Below are 16,213 nucleotides of genomic sequence, written 5' to 3'. Positions count from 1 at the left end.
AGGAAGCTGAGACTATAATTCACACAAGCCATCCAAAATGGGACAGAAACAGATCAAGGGTCAAAACAGCTCAGTTGGTGGCACCCTCTGGATGTGCCTAACCTTTTCTCAGCAATTCCAAGTTGTCCTGGCTGGCCAATAGAAATGGGAAAGGTTTGTTCATGTTGGCCTACTGCAAAAGGATAAGGACACACACTGAGAGCCAGAAATGTAGAAGTACTGTATATCAAAGGTGATCAGATGATCATTAGCAAAACTCTGATGGTCCTCAGCTAGTGTAGATACACAGAGACAGAGTCCTACTCTAAGAAGCCTCGAGACATAGTGTGTGCAATAATACACAGTATGGGTAGGTTTGAATATTATATGGAAAGAGAATTTTTCCTGGTCTGATGACTTTCCATATTAGCTGTGACATTTAGAGGGTGAGGATAGAATTTGCCATAAACTACATAAAAGCATGGCTCGATCCTGCCTTGTTTTGATGGTTCTGGCTGGTGGTAAAGGTGTAATGGTGTGGGGGAATTCTGGGGAAGCGACTTGGACCCACTGAGCATTGTTTAAATGCCACGCTTCTATAGTTTTATAAACAGGGGGAACATGTGAGAGCCTTCTTTCATCCAGTTTATCGGCAGGGCACAGCCATAAATGGGGAGGGGCAGCACTGCATTAATTATAAGTCCAGTCCAGTCTCTTAAATACTTTCCATCGTGTCCATTGTAATAGACTTTAAAGCCAAGGAAAGTTATCATTAAATCACAGATGAGGACGACTCAGAGTACAGACAGTGGATACGGGGCTTTGTAGACTGGTTGCAGCAGAACCATCTCAGCTTAGATTCAAGGAAAACAAAGGAGCTGGTGGTGGACTTTCGCAGTCACAGACCCACTTCATTGATACCAGCTAACATCCAGGGAACTGATGTTGAGATGGTGGACTCTGATAAGTACCCTAATGTTCTCCTGAACAGTAAACTGGACTGGAATCACAACACTGATGCTCTTTTCAGGAATGGTCAGAGCAGACTCTAAATGCTGAGGAGGCTGAGGTCTTCTGTGTCCAAAGAAGACTTTCTATAGTGTGGTTTGTTGGAGCACCAGCTGATCTGTAGCTGAGAGAGATGCAGCGGGATAAAGTCATTAGGAGGGTCAGCTCTGTCCTGGGAGGCCCCCTGGACCCAGTGCAGGTGGTGGGAGTATAAGAAAAATCACATCACTGATGGACAATGTCTCCCGCTCCATGCATGGAGCTGTTGCAAAGCTGGAAAGCTCTTTCATTGACAGACTGATGCATCTCAGATCCTCAAAGGAGCGCTTCTACAGGTCCTTTGTCCCAACTGCTGTAAAAGACTTTATCACTTTGCTGCTCACAGCAGACTCAATAAGTGTTGACAACATGCTAAAGATTGCTTGGTTTCTGATCTGATCATGAATCATTTACACTCTCTCTCAGATGCTGAATTCCATTTGCACACATGTTTAGCTACTTTGGGTGTTGCTTGTACGTACATATTGCACACTTTTCTCACATCGTTGTGTAAATCGGTTGCTGTATTACTTCTGTTCAAGTTGAACATTTCATTTTTATCTGAATATGCCATGTTATCAATAATTGTCCATCACTTACTCTGGTTTTATTGTTGCCTTTCTGATGAGTTCACTCTCTGGTGCTTTAGAACTATAGATTAGATTGGCTCGTTTTTTCATTACTGGTATAGTTTAACTCCGTCTTTGTGTTCTTCCCACTATCACACCCGGGGACAATTAAGACATTTCTAAAGTTATAACTGCTCTTTTCTTTAGCAGTTTTAAAACCTTTTAAAACCATGCTATACCTTTAGAATATTAACCCAACCATGCCTACTTCTAACACGGTATTGGGTGAATATAATGTCCAGTCTAAGGTATCATAGCAAGAAAACCTTGTAGATGCTGTCTGACTTGCCGTGTGTTCAAGGGGAACCAGAAAGCAGACTCCAAGCACACAATCAGCTCAGGAGCTGAGTTGTTACATAACTGTGCCAGTGTGTTCATGTTCATTCTCTGAGACAAAGCTCTCCCATGTCAAAACCTATTAAAGACTTCCATAAAAGAAATCCCTCCATCCTCTTCTACGTCAAGCAGTTGAGTCATACTTCTAATGATAACCAGCAAGACCACAGGTGTAATACACCGACTCCACATCAGCGCATAGCGCCCCAGGAGATTACAGTCTGGAGTATTTACGTGATAACGGCGCTGTGGTCGGATAGGACGACAGCATCCCTGGGGACCGAGAGGTTGCTGCAACTTCTTTCCAGACAACTTGGATGAAGAACATACTGTATGGTCAGTCCCAATGGCTGCTGAATATATGTGAATGGATAAAGCACATTGTTAATTTTTTTTTCCACCAGGGTTCAGCAGCGACTGCGCTTCCTCCGCAGGCCGAGGGCCTTCGACGTCAGACAGACGGTGATGTTGCTCCTTTGCCCTGCCGTAACAGAGAGCGTCACTAGGTCCAACCAGGTCTCAGCCTGATTCAGCAACCCGTCTGTTCAAAATCACCAACTCACGCAGTTCACACAAAGAGCCACGAAGTCGATGGGACTCAATCAGCACCCGTCTCTTCAGACCATCTTTAAGGAGACAATAACCAGACAGGCCCAGAAAATGATCTCAGACCCCACTCACATCCTTCATTCAGAGTATCAGCTTCTTCCCTGAGAGCTGCGCCTCAGATTTCCTGCATGCAGATCGAACCGCTACAATAACTCATTGTTCGCCTCTCCATCAAAGCCTTAAAAAGCATCAAAATACAGTGACTGCAGAATGTACAGGTAATTAGCAGTAAATCTATTAACTGTTTTTACTGTGTCTTATTTATTTTTTATCTTCACCTTTGTACTGTAAGTACCCAGACACTGTGCAATATCCTGCGGGAGAAAGTGCCTATAAATGTGAATGTTATGTGATTTTTATGGATTTTATATTTGTCCAACAGGCAGTGTTTAAATTCAAGACTAATTTCCCTTGGACAATAAAGTTGATCTCAATCTTAAACATTAACGTGCAATCTACGTGAGCAAGACTCTGCGGATGCTGTTTGTCTAAAGGTCTGTAAATGATATCTTCTCAATGATATCGGCAGATGGCACTAACATTTAATTTGCATGCAAGATGTTGGAGTGTAACATTCAGTTATAATGGAATGGAGCGCAACGCCGATGAAAATCCACTGTGAATTTACAGTGCTGCAACATTCATTCAGAGTTGTTCTTGTCAAGGCTAAAAAAAAAATTATTAAAATAAATAAACACAAGCTTTGGGCTCTTCTAAGATAGATACTGCATCCTATCAGAATTCTCTGAGGCGTTAAGAAACAAACAAAAAAAACAAAAAACAGATATTAATCATGACAAAAACTGAAACTGCTCCGCAAGCCTGCCAGAACTGGGTTGGACTGTGGGTAGTAACACACCTAGTAAAGACACCAAGTAACCAGAGGTGGGTAGTAAATAGGTTACATCTACTCAGTTACATTTATTTGAGCAACTTTTAGAAAGAAAAGTGCTTCTGGGTGTGGTTTAGTCCACTGTACTTTTTTTTAGTTTTATTCGTGTAACATTATTTCGATGTAACGGCACTCTTATTCGTATACAATTTCTGGCTACTTCACCCACTTCAGGTTCAGCTCACTTTTCATTGGCAGAGAAAGAGGAGAAGAGAACTGCTCAGCGCTCATAGCCTGGCTTTAACCTGCATGAAAATAATTTTGCTGCGATCAAAAGTCCACGATACTGTACTTTAAAAAAAACGTCCTCCCCGACAGAGATGAATAGCTCTCCCGCTCAGGTAGTATGTGTGTCTGGGGAGGGGCGGAATGACATAGGAAAAATATTTAATGCGCCTTATGATCTGAAAAACATGGTTGATTCTTTAAAACAACACCGACATCAGTCATTTACCGATACGGCGCGATATCCATGATGGCGGCTGTTCTGTTTTGGTTTTCCCTGCATCGCTCCGCTCAGCATCACGGGCTGGTTTTGATGCGAGTGGTTAAAGTAGCACGGACAAGGGGTTTATCCAATCATATGCAAGGATTTTTGATAAGGCCCCTCCTTCTGACATACATCTCCAATGGAGCAATCCTGGATGGATGTGCGGAGCTCTGCGGAGAGAAATCCATCTGGCGAGAGTCAGGTTGGGTGAGTCTTGCGATTGGTTTATTTTCTGCTGGATTCAAAACTACTATTAGTCAAAATCTGAACATGTTATTTGCTTCTTATGCAAATAGCCAAACTAAATAAATACTAAGCTAAAATCAATTTGTACTACTTAATAAAGCAGAACAGCTAAAAAGCTTTCCATTTTGTGTAAAAGCAAGAAACAGTGCAACTTTTTCCTCTTTTTGCTGAAATCAAAATGAAATTAACGATAAATAAATCGTACAGATATCATTGTGATAACTTTAATAATTGATGTGCTATATCATTTATCAGCAGTTTTAATCAATGTAGCTATTTTGTTGAGAATAAAAACACTTAGATCTACATTAGATTTACATTTTTATGTAAATGACATAAAACTGTGGTATTTTTTACTCAGGGTTATCAGACTGTGAGAATCACATGCAAACCCACGCCTGGTCTCAAACTCAAACAGTTGAAAAAGTAATGGATCTCTGTAGCGAAAATACATGTTTTTTATTTCCTTATTTCAAGAGGATGTAACCCTTTGACCTCTCATTTTGTCTAATAAATTTTAAATCCGGTTTGGCACATGTGACAAACTGTATCCATAAAATGCTAGTCACAAAAATAACAAAAATCATTATTAGACTTTCAAAGTACTTATATTTCTGTCGGTGGAGCAATAATTTGCTCTGAAATGGTTGCCACTCTTCATCAAACATCCGAGGAGCATGGCCATCCATCTTCCCTGTCGGTAATTTAATGTAGTCATTGATCAGGGCCCTCTGTCTCTTCCTCCAGCCGCCCCTCTCTTTATCCATCTTCATCTCCATCAGGACCTTGTGCCGAGGCAGCCATCAGAGCGACGCTGGTGTCCAGGGGTAAAACAAACATGCCGATACTCCACAGAGAAAAGAATAAGGGTCAGATTGCTACCCACAGTCTCAACGACCGCTCGGTCCTGGCAGAAGCCAAGGTCACAGAGATAAACAGGAGGAAGCTGTGCTTCAGCAGTCAATTGAATTAGTTCACCACCTAATCTCCTTAAGTGATTTAAGAAAACAAATGATTTTGCTTGAAAAATATAAAAATAAATGAGTTTGAGTGCCTGCAATTTCCCTATTACTCAATGGCTTTTCTCTTGCACAAAAGTCAAACCCCTATATGTGTAGCTGTCATTAAACAACAAAAAAATCTGTCAGATTTGGTATCGGTTGTATGTGACTGTAAATGAATATTCAGCAGCTGCGTCCCAGCATCTGTGTCTGCATCTGTGCGTTCGAGGCTTTCGCCCTCTGTTCTCTGTGATGCTGGTCTAAGGCACCAGGAATTGCACAGTGATGAATGGCATTTGGCTCTGCTTTGGACTGTGCACCAGATGAGGAAGCTGCTCGGCAATCATAAATGATGTGAATTTTCTTCCCATCTAGCCCAGTTTCCAGCTGATTCCCCGCGGCGCAGAAACAATCCATCATTTAATATCGCTGGTCTTATGTAGGTTTACATTTATACACCCCGTCTGTCACTGAGCTATTTATGTACGTCCTTGAGTGACAAATGTGCTCCTCAGCTGTAAAGCTGCCTTTGCTCGGTTCATATTGTATGTGTTACACTAAAGTCTATTTATTTGTCACAATAATTAAAGTATTGCGCAATCTTTTATTTACGGCTGCATAGTGGCGCAGGTGTTTTGTCTCCCAAAAAGAGGTCTTGTCTGCTAGAGGTTAGCACGTTCTCCCTGTGCCCGAACATGCATTGGGTTATTTGTCACACCCAAGTGTCCTTACAAGGTTGCTTGTCCAAACAGCCTAGGCTGGTTAAATCCATCATCATGTAGATTTTAGCCACTAATTATTACTGTTTGCATGCTCTGACCAACTGGTTTTATGAACCACGACATCGCAAAAGTGTTTTATGAACGTTAAATCACAATGCCTGAGCTTAACCAAGAGGTTTTTATTTCCCGGTGTCGAGTCCACATGGTGAAGAAGCCATGTAGCACCTATTCTTCTCCTTCAACATTAAGAGAACTCTGTCATTTGGCATAAGACAAAACTGGAGGTTTTCTAGTGTGTTACACACAGTGAATTTCCAGATGTACAATACCGCTGCGGCCTTGAAAGAGTTAGTTTTGATGTTCCACGTACAAGAGTTTTAGGCCTTGTACATAGCCCGGTCTTTATAAAAACAAACATATCTCCCCTACATCATTTTTTTTAATAATATTGTACAAACGGGATAATTTTCAGAAAAGCTCACATCTATTGGAGCCCAAAGCAATTTTTCTATTGAGCGTTGTTTTAAACATTCCAAAGCCATAGGGGGCGGTGTACCTCAATGCTAAAACCTATGTCAGCCAATCAGAAGCCTTCAAAACAAACATGAGGTCCCTTCGTATTAGAGGGAGAGTTGGTGTAAAACAGCTGAGCTCCAAGCTCTCTTTCTTCATTGTACTTCAACGTATTGGAGCATCTAGGCTTGTAAAAACAGATGAACAAAAAGCGTAAAAATGAGCAAGTCTCTGATAGAGTTAACATTTCCTCCACTGCTTAGCCAAGTCAATAACAACGGACATAAATGGGACATCAGCGCTGCATTATTTGATCCAGAACGTGATGTACAGGACCCTTAAGCGCTGTTTTTATGTACACGCGCACACACAAAAACAGGGTTTCCTCAAATCTCCACTTTGTCTAGAGTTTTTAGTTTTTTGCCAACTTGTGTTTCTCTGTTGCACATTATACATGTTTCAGAATATAAAGTTTTGTCCTGAGATTTACTCAGTGTCTCAGTGAGTTTACCTGTTAATAAAAGCAAAATAGAATTCATTGTTAAATGCAATTGAATTTCCATGTACACTTTTAAGTCAATGATAGTAATGTAAGCAAACTAGAAATAGGACCACAAAAGGAAAACATTTTTTTTTTGCAAGATAGTGTTTTTACTGTTAAAAATAATTACAAGGAGACCAGCAAATCCTGTATAGAAATTTAACAAATACCTAAATATCTAAATACAAGATACATACAGAATTTCTATTCAATGTGTTATGTAGCTCTTTTCTAGGGGGAAAAGTCTTAAAAATGGCAAAAGTCACCAATTAGGCACACTGTCAGTATTGTTAGAATTAAATATTTGAGATCAATCTGTAGTTGGTCAGCTAATAACTTTTGTAACGGTATGAAACCGTTTGACTACATAACAAACGCACGTGAGAGGCCGTGGTAACGTAAAAAGAAATGAGAACGTATTTGGGATTTAAATGAATTAATTGGATCGAAACCAAACGCATTTCCATCTCGCAACAGAACACCGAGTTGTGCCTCAGAGGCAAAAGCAAACGCTTGTAAAAGCATCACTGTCATGACTAATGTAACTGAAACAACTCATCAAACCAGAAAGAAACATGATAAAAATGTTTTCTTTGGCTGTTCTGGTTGTGCAGCTCCTGCTCTACTGTCAGGCTCTGGCAGCTGCAGGGCGCTCCTTCACACCTAACTCGGCCTAAGGTGTAACTTCCCTATAGCCTGATGTGCACAACACCAGAAATGCAACTGAATGCAGCCGTGATACGAGGCTGTAGTGAAAGTAATGGGTCCATTACTGTCTTGCTCAAACATTGCACCTAAAATATATAGGAAACAAATGTGAAACCTAACAGCTTGTAATTCAGTATGATTTGTTCATGAGGCTGGGACACTAACCCGATGTACTCTGCCTGAGGCTATCTCCACATTTTAAAAGCACTGCCAGGCTATGTAAGTAAAAAACAAAGTGCAACGTCTTCTAACGTCTTCTTACTTTTCTGCACCACCCTTGACTTGAGGAAAAGTAACTGTAGTTGAACAACCACAGCAGTGCAGATGTAGCCCATCTACACAATAACTTAAGGGTTTATATGTCATCTGAAAATCCTCGGTGCAACTGGATAATCGTACTAAGAGAAAGTCATTTTGAAATTGCATGTGTTATTTCCCTGTTACGATAATATCTAGTGATACATAAAAGTGTCGAAGTCAGGCAAGATACACCAATCAGGCTTTTCCTGGACTGTACCAATTAATTTATTTTTTTCTTTTAGGAACTTGAACTCGGGGTACCCATCCTTTGTGTAATAAGTAAAAGGAGATACATTTTGGTTATTTATTCATGACTAAACCACTTTCTATTCCTGCAGGAAAATAACAAGACTACACATCAATTTGTGATTCCTGATGTAAGGGTGTTTACAATTTTTTGTTTGTTTTTGTTTTCTAAATATATTTTCAGTCCAAAAGAAAAAGAACGAACAGCAAATTAATCTGCATTTATGCTGCAAAACAAGCTCCCATCTGGATTTTTACCAACCCAACAAAGATAGATAAAAGTAAGCCATTACTGTTGTGTTTATAAACTGAAAAAAACAAAGTTCTTGGGTTTGATGCATTTTGTTAACAGGGAAACCTTTATATATATATATATATATATATATATATATATATATATATATATATATATATATATATATATATATATATATATATATATATATATATATATATATATATATATTTGACCTCCTGATGACTGATCAATGTTATTTAAGGATAAATCTGCTACTCCCGATTGCTGGACGATTTTTATTTATTTTTTATTTTTTGCTGTGAACCTTCACGTCAAAATGATGAAAATATTCAAGCGTTTTCTCACATTGTTCTGCTTCTTGTACACAGTCGGACAAAACCAACTGAAAGTTGTAACATTAAACCTGTATTTTATCTAAAAGACTCTTTTTTGCGGTTATTAACTTAAGTTATTAACTTGTTATTAACTTACAGCAATACAACGGTAGTGTGTGTAGGAATATACAGAATGCCAACAAAAAAACACTGACATTTTGTTGCCATTTCTACTATTTTCAAAGTTCTTACAAATTTCAAAAGATGGGAGTAATTTTAGGAGAATTTGCTTATTTTACTGCCGCAGCCAAACATAAGCGATAACAGAGGATATCAGAGTAGAGATGCACCTAACAGTTTCTTTCTCCACAGTCTCTGTTTCAGTTTTTTTTAACTAATTCTGGTTTATGCAGATAGGTGCAGTAGTTTTATACAAGTTAATTGAAGAATTATAGGAGCATTGCTTTGTCAAACAGTATGTCCCCAAACTTTTACCTTTTGCTAAATCTAAAGTCAAGCTTTTGTGAAAGACATCATGTGATCTCAGCTGATGCATTTAGAGATTGAAAAAAGTAAAATAGTTTTCAGTGTTTGACATGCCGGTCATTAATCAGAAGCGACCAGGGGATGGTTTGCTGAGTTTTTGGTGCATCCCTTTCTCATATGTTGTGCATGATTTGCAGCTTAGAGATCAAAATAAGTCAATGCAAAGATAGCATGTATGAGAATGTATAAAAGTCTCAGCGATACGCCACAGTTTTTAGAGCTTCTGCGTGTGTTTTATGCAAACATTCAAGAACTTTACTCTGCACATCAAACTGAGGGAAGGAGAGAAGTGTCTGTGTTGCATGTGATGAATAGCGCTGCAGAAAGTACCCCCCCCCCCTCACCCCCCCTGCCTCCCTGAACTCAATGATCTGTATATTGATCTACTCGTGTTTTATCACTCCCCTGTGCAGAAACTGAGTGTGCCAAAAGAAAGATCTTAATCTCTTGCACAGATTAACTCTTTTTTTTTTTTTTGCCTCTTCATTTCCAATCATGCGAGGTTCTTGCGGAAAGACATCCATGACCAGTAAAAGAGGTTGAAGCAAAACAGTGGCGGTGATGCGCCAGTGCTCGGAGTTTGTCGATGGCCTCGGGCTAAATAACGCCCGGTGCAGCAGAAAACCGTGCATGCGGCGCACCCTAACAGGCCCCGTCATGCCCAAACCTTATAAGCACCGGAGGCAGACGGCAACATATGTTTGACACTGAAAGGGAGAAGAGAATTATTCTTTTTTTTTTCGGGTCAGGAGCCTTAAGCCAGGAACAGACACATGTCCCACCGACTCTCTGCCAGCTGTGGCCAAGCATGCCGTGCAATGCTGTGTGCACATCACAAGAACGCGTGGGACAGCTCCCCACATGTTTAGCTGCAGGTGCTGCTCCTCCTGTGTGTGTCTGTGTCTGTGTGTGTGTGTGTGTGTCATGTGAGGAAAAAGCAATCAGAGCCCAACAAAAGAATTATTCTAATTTTCTCTGAGAGCAGGAAGCAGCAAACACCCTTCCTAAGAACCAAGGCAACTTTCCCGGCAAGTCAGCGAAGGGCTCAGCTGAGTTTAGAGTACCGGATGAATAATGTAGTGCCACGCAGTGACAGGCTAGATTATGAATGATGCAGAAATACCGGGGGGAGGAGTGGGGGTGTGGGGGCTTAGAGAGAACTGACACCATCAGTTCTCTAAGCACCTGGGGGCAGCCTCTACTTCCACCAGCATGCACAATGAAACACTCATCTGACCCGTGTATCAACTTACGGTGAACTGGACGCACACCAAAGCGGAGGCATTGCAGAATGCGTGGGCAACACGCTCGCCACGAGCTGTAGAGGGGAAAGCCCTGATTCAGCAGACAGAGGATCAGGGTCAGAGTCAGCTGATCCAAGGTCAGCTCAGCATCAGGGTTGTCCCTGAGATCATTCTAGGGTAAGGATGTCAGTGGCCCCCCCGCGAGGCTGCTGGGGTCACTCGTCACATGCTGCCAGGGGGTCAGGTCAGAGACCCCCCCAGGCTACATGGTATACTGATCGTGCAGTGACAGTGTGTGAGAGCAGGTGGGCTTGTTTTTATTTTTTTATCAAGAGGACATGCTGAAAGTGTTTTCCCCGGAAGGAGGTGAAAGAGAGGTGGCAGACCCGGAGTTTAAGCTATTATGCCGGTGAAGGATTCAATAAATGCTTCTGAGTTAAGTTATTTGCTGAGCCTTTTCCAGGTTTGTTGGAAAGCTTTACAGTGGTTTGCTCTATATTTGTTTTTAATTCTGTGTAAATTGCAAAAGAAAACGAGATAAGTGAGAATTTGCACAGGCATGTATAAAGAAAATATGTCTAAGAGTAACACAAACGCAATAGACCAGCAAGTGCAATGTAATATAGCTCCTATAGGTGATTTCCTTTTTATCAACATTGTGCTTTCACTTCAAGCAGAGAGGAGAAGGCGCGCAAGAATGCACTTACCACTGGAACTCATGATGTCCAATGCGTTCTGATCCAAAACAAAACTGCCTCGGCCAACAATAATCCCATAAAGCGCGGAGAGATATTCACATTGTAGTTAATAAAATGATACCCTGCGACCGCTGACTGGGATCGCCGCGCTCGGCAGCGCTGCCCTCAGCCAATTACATGTGAAGGTAGACGCTGGCAGAGAGAGGGACACACTAATATAAACAAAGAATTCTTAGCGAGGATTATTCCCGTAATCAGCTGTAGGATCCAAATAAAGCTGCCGCTCCCGCTGTGCGAAGATCCCCTGTTTTTTTTTCTTTCTTCTTCTTCTTTTTTTTCTTAATTCTAATATTTTTTTTCCCTTCAGTGAAACAGATGATAGACTAGAAAACGACGCTGTTCACTTGGATTCCACCTTCACATTTTTACTCTCGCCTAATACAGTCCCCTCCCTCCTCCTCCTCCTCCTCCTCCTCCAGCTCCGCGGCGCTCCTTTGGCGTGTACCCGTGCGTGGCGTGCGCCTCTCATGCGCTGTCAACACTGGGCCCGGATGTGGTGTGCGCACTGTCCTTTCACAATAAGAGAACAACACACAGCTTCGGATTTTACTTTTAAGTTAGTGTTTTCCATGTTATAGATAGATAGATAGATAGATAGATAGATAGATAGATAGATAGATAGATAGATAGATAGATAGATAGATAGATAGATAGATAGATAGATAGATAGATAGATAGATAGATAGATAGATAGATAGATAGATAGATAGATAGATAGATAGATACTATAGGGTGTTTTCAGCTGACGTCACGCTCACGTGACTACTCAGCGCGTCCGCCATATTGGGTGGCAGTCGTTTCGCACCGTTGACCAGCATTGTATGACGCCTTAGGCAGTATTGGAAGTGAACAATGGGGAAAACGTGTTTAATGGTTGGTTGCACGGCCCGTGGAGGTGGAGATCAACGCTTTCTATCGCCTACCAGCTGTAATAGTGAATCAGTGTGAAAAAAAAAAAACAGCTGTCTGAACAACGCCGTCACCTATGGCTGACACGGATATCCAGGTCCGATTTGGACGGTGTTAAGCTGGAATACGCCAGAGTCTGCGGTGCTCACTTTGTCACAGGTAATTAACTGTTAAGTATTTAAAACATATAAGAAGAATATATTAATAATAGGGCTTGGGCGTTATGACTTATTACTTTCCACGGCTGTCGTGTTGACTGCCTCCGCCGCCTCTACTGCCTATTACTACCGCGTACTGTACTCCCTCTCTCAGCCGTGTTTTAATTTGATTAATTTCACCTTAACTTGATTTCAACCATGGTAAACCGTTGCTGTATTGTGGGCTGTAACAGCGCAACACATGATCGCCATGGGAAAAACATAGAAACAGATTAATTTTCCACCGCTTTCCTGCCTGGAGGCGCAACCACGGAGAACAACTGTTAGCGATAACAAAGAGTCGGCTCGCTTGGATCGCGGCTGTAAGTCGACCGAACATAACTTTCCACAGTATCCCGATGTCAATGAGAGTGTGTTCTAAACGTTTGAAACACATAGCAGCAAGTTAAAAGTACATTACATGCGCGAGTGGTTGTTAGCGCTAACGGTTAGCATGAGCCAGAGCCCGGCTGAGCGCAGCTTACCTTTGAACGAGTTACAGAGATAAAGAGATCGTCGGCTCGCTTGGATCGCGGCTGTAAGACCGAACATAACTTTCCACAGTATCCCGATGTCAATGAGAGTGTGTTCTAAACGTTTGAAACACATAGCAGCAAGTTAAAAGTACATTACATGCGCGAGTGGTTGTTAGCGCTAACGGTTAGCATGTGCTAACCCGTCTGTACGCAGCTTACCTTTGAACGAGTTGCTGTGTTCCCACTGTTTGCTGGCTTTATGATCTGCAGCTCCTACCGGCGCCAATACGGTAAATACAACTTAATTTTGCACTGGTCATTGTTCTGCTTAAATAATTAAAGCCGCGAGCGGCGTCGATCGGCCTTGCAGCCAAGCGCCTTCGCGCACCGCCCGCGTGCAACACATTTGCGTCGGATTGTTTACATTTTTACCATCTTATTAAAACTCACCCGTCCACGTATGATGGCGATTTCCTTGATGTACATAACCAGATGTGAACTGGTTGTGAGCCTCTAGATCCTTGTAAGCTCTTATTTCCTCAAGAGTGTGCAGAGGGTTTTCACCGAACACCAGGTAATGCACTATGTCGCCGTGCTCTACATTTGGCCAATCATCTGGATTACGGCTAAACAAGGCACCGTGGAGGGCATACGGGTCCATATGGTCGATCACGGAACATTTCCTCAGATATACGTCCTTATCTGGTCGCTCTAGCGTGCTGGCGTACTTATCCATTCGCGATACGATAATACGTGTAAGACAACTAGAGATAAGGAAGTGTGCCACCCAATATGGCGGACCGGAAGTTGGCCAGTGACGTCAGTGAAAACACCCTATTCTACCCCACGATTGTGTAGGGCATAACATGGTTGTAGTATAAGATTTCAAATAAAACGGCAACATATATATATATGTATATATATATATATATATATATATATATATATATATATATATATATATATATATATATATATATATATTTTTTTTTTTTTTTTAATTTGGTTTTATATGATATTCAAATTCAGAATTGGCATGTTTTGATTTTGACAATTTGAAATTGCCTTAAACGCAATTCTCTGTAAAGCTTCAATGAACTCTGTAATTGTAAATTAAAAAGCGAAAGCGAAGACACAAAAAAAGGTTTTATTATGACAAACATCTCGGTATTTCCGGTTTACCTCCAGCTCTTGCCCAGGCTTCACTTGTCTCACTTTTCATCCTTGCTTATAGCGACATCACTCTTTGCTTTTGGAAGCGGGAAAAGGACGCATTGTCCTGAAAGTCGTCGAAAGCAGGGGTGGGTCATCAAATGTCTGACTTCAAGTGAGAATGGCAGAGATGACGTCAGTGTCTGCAGAAATCTCAGTGATTGTCCTCGTCAGTCATCCGGCATGTCGGTAAAAATATGCAAATCAATTTTCAAGAATCCAAAGAGGGAAAGCTCCCTGCACTCCTGGCTTTTAAAATCAAGGCGTACAGGGAGCTTTTCTAAAAAAAAAAAATGTCTTGACGTTTTCATCGCGCTCGGCAGGGTCTGCAGTGAAAACTGTTACGACACTGCCCTCTTCTGGAAAACAGACGTAAGGAATTTGACTAATTGGATTGTTTACGGATGAAGTTCTGCTAAAGAAAGGTTAGATTAGCTGACACCATTAACAGAGGTTAACCTCACAACAGAAATGTGCAGCGAGTAAGGCTCTTTTTGGATTATTATTATTTTTTTACTTTTAATTTTTAAATCTAAATTATTTTAGCCAAATAGTTTTTTTTATTTCGTGCCTCAGGCATTCTTTTAAGGACAAGCATTGTACTGGTATTGTCAAGCTAATGCAAAATTCTGCAGAGGAGGTGCTCCTGATTTTAGTTTGTTCCTCTTCTAGTCTAACGACGTTGACTAAAGGCAGACTTGTCATGCACTGATAGCTTTGATTTCTGTTTACTTTAAATGGGTTCATGGGTATCGACGCATAAAGCTCTCCATCTAACAGTGCAACACCCATCCGCTGTGACTATCTCAGCCATCCAACTGGAAGCTGGTCTAATGCAACATCAGCACTGAGAAATTAAACAGCCCCAAGATGGCAGGAGGAAGAGAAATGCAGTTGATTAAACATGAGGTGAACAGCAAATTCTAGTTGGGAACAGGGTAAAAGCACAGTGCCTTGATAAGACGACGAAGCTCCTTTAACTTTTGATTTTGTCTCACCATTAATGAAAACTTCATAGTTGTTTTTTTTATTTTGGAATGTATTGGGACAAAAAAAGCAGTGCATAATAGTGGAGACAAAAAAACATATTGTACCAAATTATATTCTGTCTCTTTTACACGGATAACCTAAAATCAAAAGTTCGCTTCAGAGATCACATAATTAGTAACCAGAGTACACCTTAATGTAATTTAATTTCAGTAGAATTACAGTTGTTTTGCGTGGGTCTCAGAGAATTTTTAAAGAACAAAGAAATCCATCCACAAAAACGGAGATCATTAATCAGAGACGCAGCCAAGAGGTAACACTGGAGGAGCGTCACGGTTGTCATGGGAATATCTGGGAGCAAATCAACCACTAATCAGGCACCTAAACAAATCTGATCTGTGGAAGAGTTGCGATAGATAAGAAAGACATAAGCAAAAGTTTATCCCAGACCAAAGGAAATATTTTGTAGAAAGTGCTCTAGTCAGATGCAACCAAAACGTAAAACTTCGGCCTACATCCAAAGCACTTTGTGTGGTGAGAAACTGCATGTGACACTGAACATGAACACATCTCACGGTGATGCGTGGAGTTGGCAGCATCATGCTTTGTAATTCACTTCTCCAGCAGTGACAGATGGTAAAAATTGATGGGAAGATGTAGGGTAATATTGGGAGAAAACCTGTTAGAGGCAGCAAAAGACCAAAGACCGGGGCAGAGGTCCGCCTTTCAGAAGGATGCCAACCCTGAACTATGGAATGGTTCAAAGCATTAAAGTTTCAAGTGTTTGAAGTCAAAGTCCAGATCTAATTCCAATCCACAATGAGTGCTGAGACTTGCGGCAAACTGCTTGTCACAGATGGTCTTCATCCAACTGAGCTTGAGCTGTTTTGAGAAGAAAGGTTTCAGTATTTCAACGTAGAAGCTGGTAGAGTATTAAAGGTGCATAGCGCAATTTTTAAGTTAAATATGTATTTAAGCAGTTGCCTCTACACTGCAAAAACTGATCTAAATATAAGTAAAATGTTCTTAAAATTAGGGTATTTATCCTTGAT

At 41.1% G+C, this 16,213-nt stretch overlaps 1 protein-coding gene across 7 annotated transcripts in view; it reads right to left on the bottom strand.

Moving 5' to 3' along the window:
* The window catches only part of ablim3 (actin binding LIM protein family, member 3), a 71,742-nt gene extending 59,953 nt beyond the window's left edge, over positions 1-11,789 (bottom strand). For 4 of the 7 annotated variants that reach the window (XM_036127420.1, XM_012851782.3, XM_036127421.1 and 1 more), the window contains exon 1: positions 11,330-11,789. In XM_036127420.1, coding sequence (XP_035983313.1) covers positions 11,330-11,342 — 13 coding nt within the window. In that variant the 5' untranslated portion in view covers positions 11,343-11,789. The remainder of the gene's footprint in view (positions 1-11,329) is intronic. The other 3 variants (XM_012851783.3, XM_036127422.1, XM_012851787.3) reach the window with 2 other exon arrangements.
* Positions 11,790-16,213: the final 4,424 nt, after the last annotated feature.

Source organism: Fundulus heteroclitus, chromosome 23, assembly GCF_011125445.2.
Source record: "Fundulus heteroclitus isolate FHET01 chromosome 23, MU-UCD_Fhet_4.1, whole genome shotgun sequence".
In the NCBI taxonomy this organism is placed as follows: Eukaryota; Metazoa; Chordata; class Actinopteri; order Cyprinodontiformes; family Fundulidae; genus Fundulus; species Fundulus heteroclitus.
The sequence above is the reverse complement of the archived record's forward strand: the minus strand, read 5'-3'. Positions and strand labels throughout refer to the sequence as shown.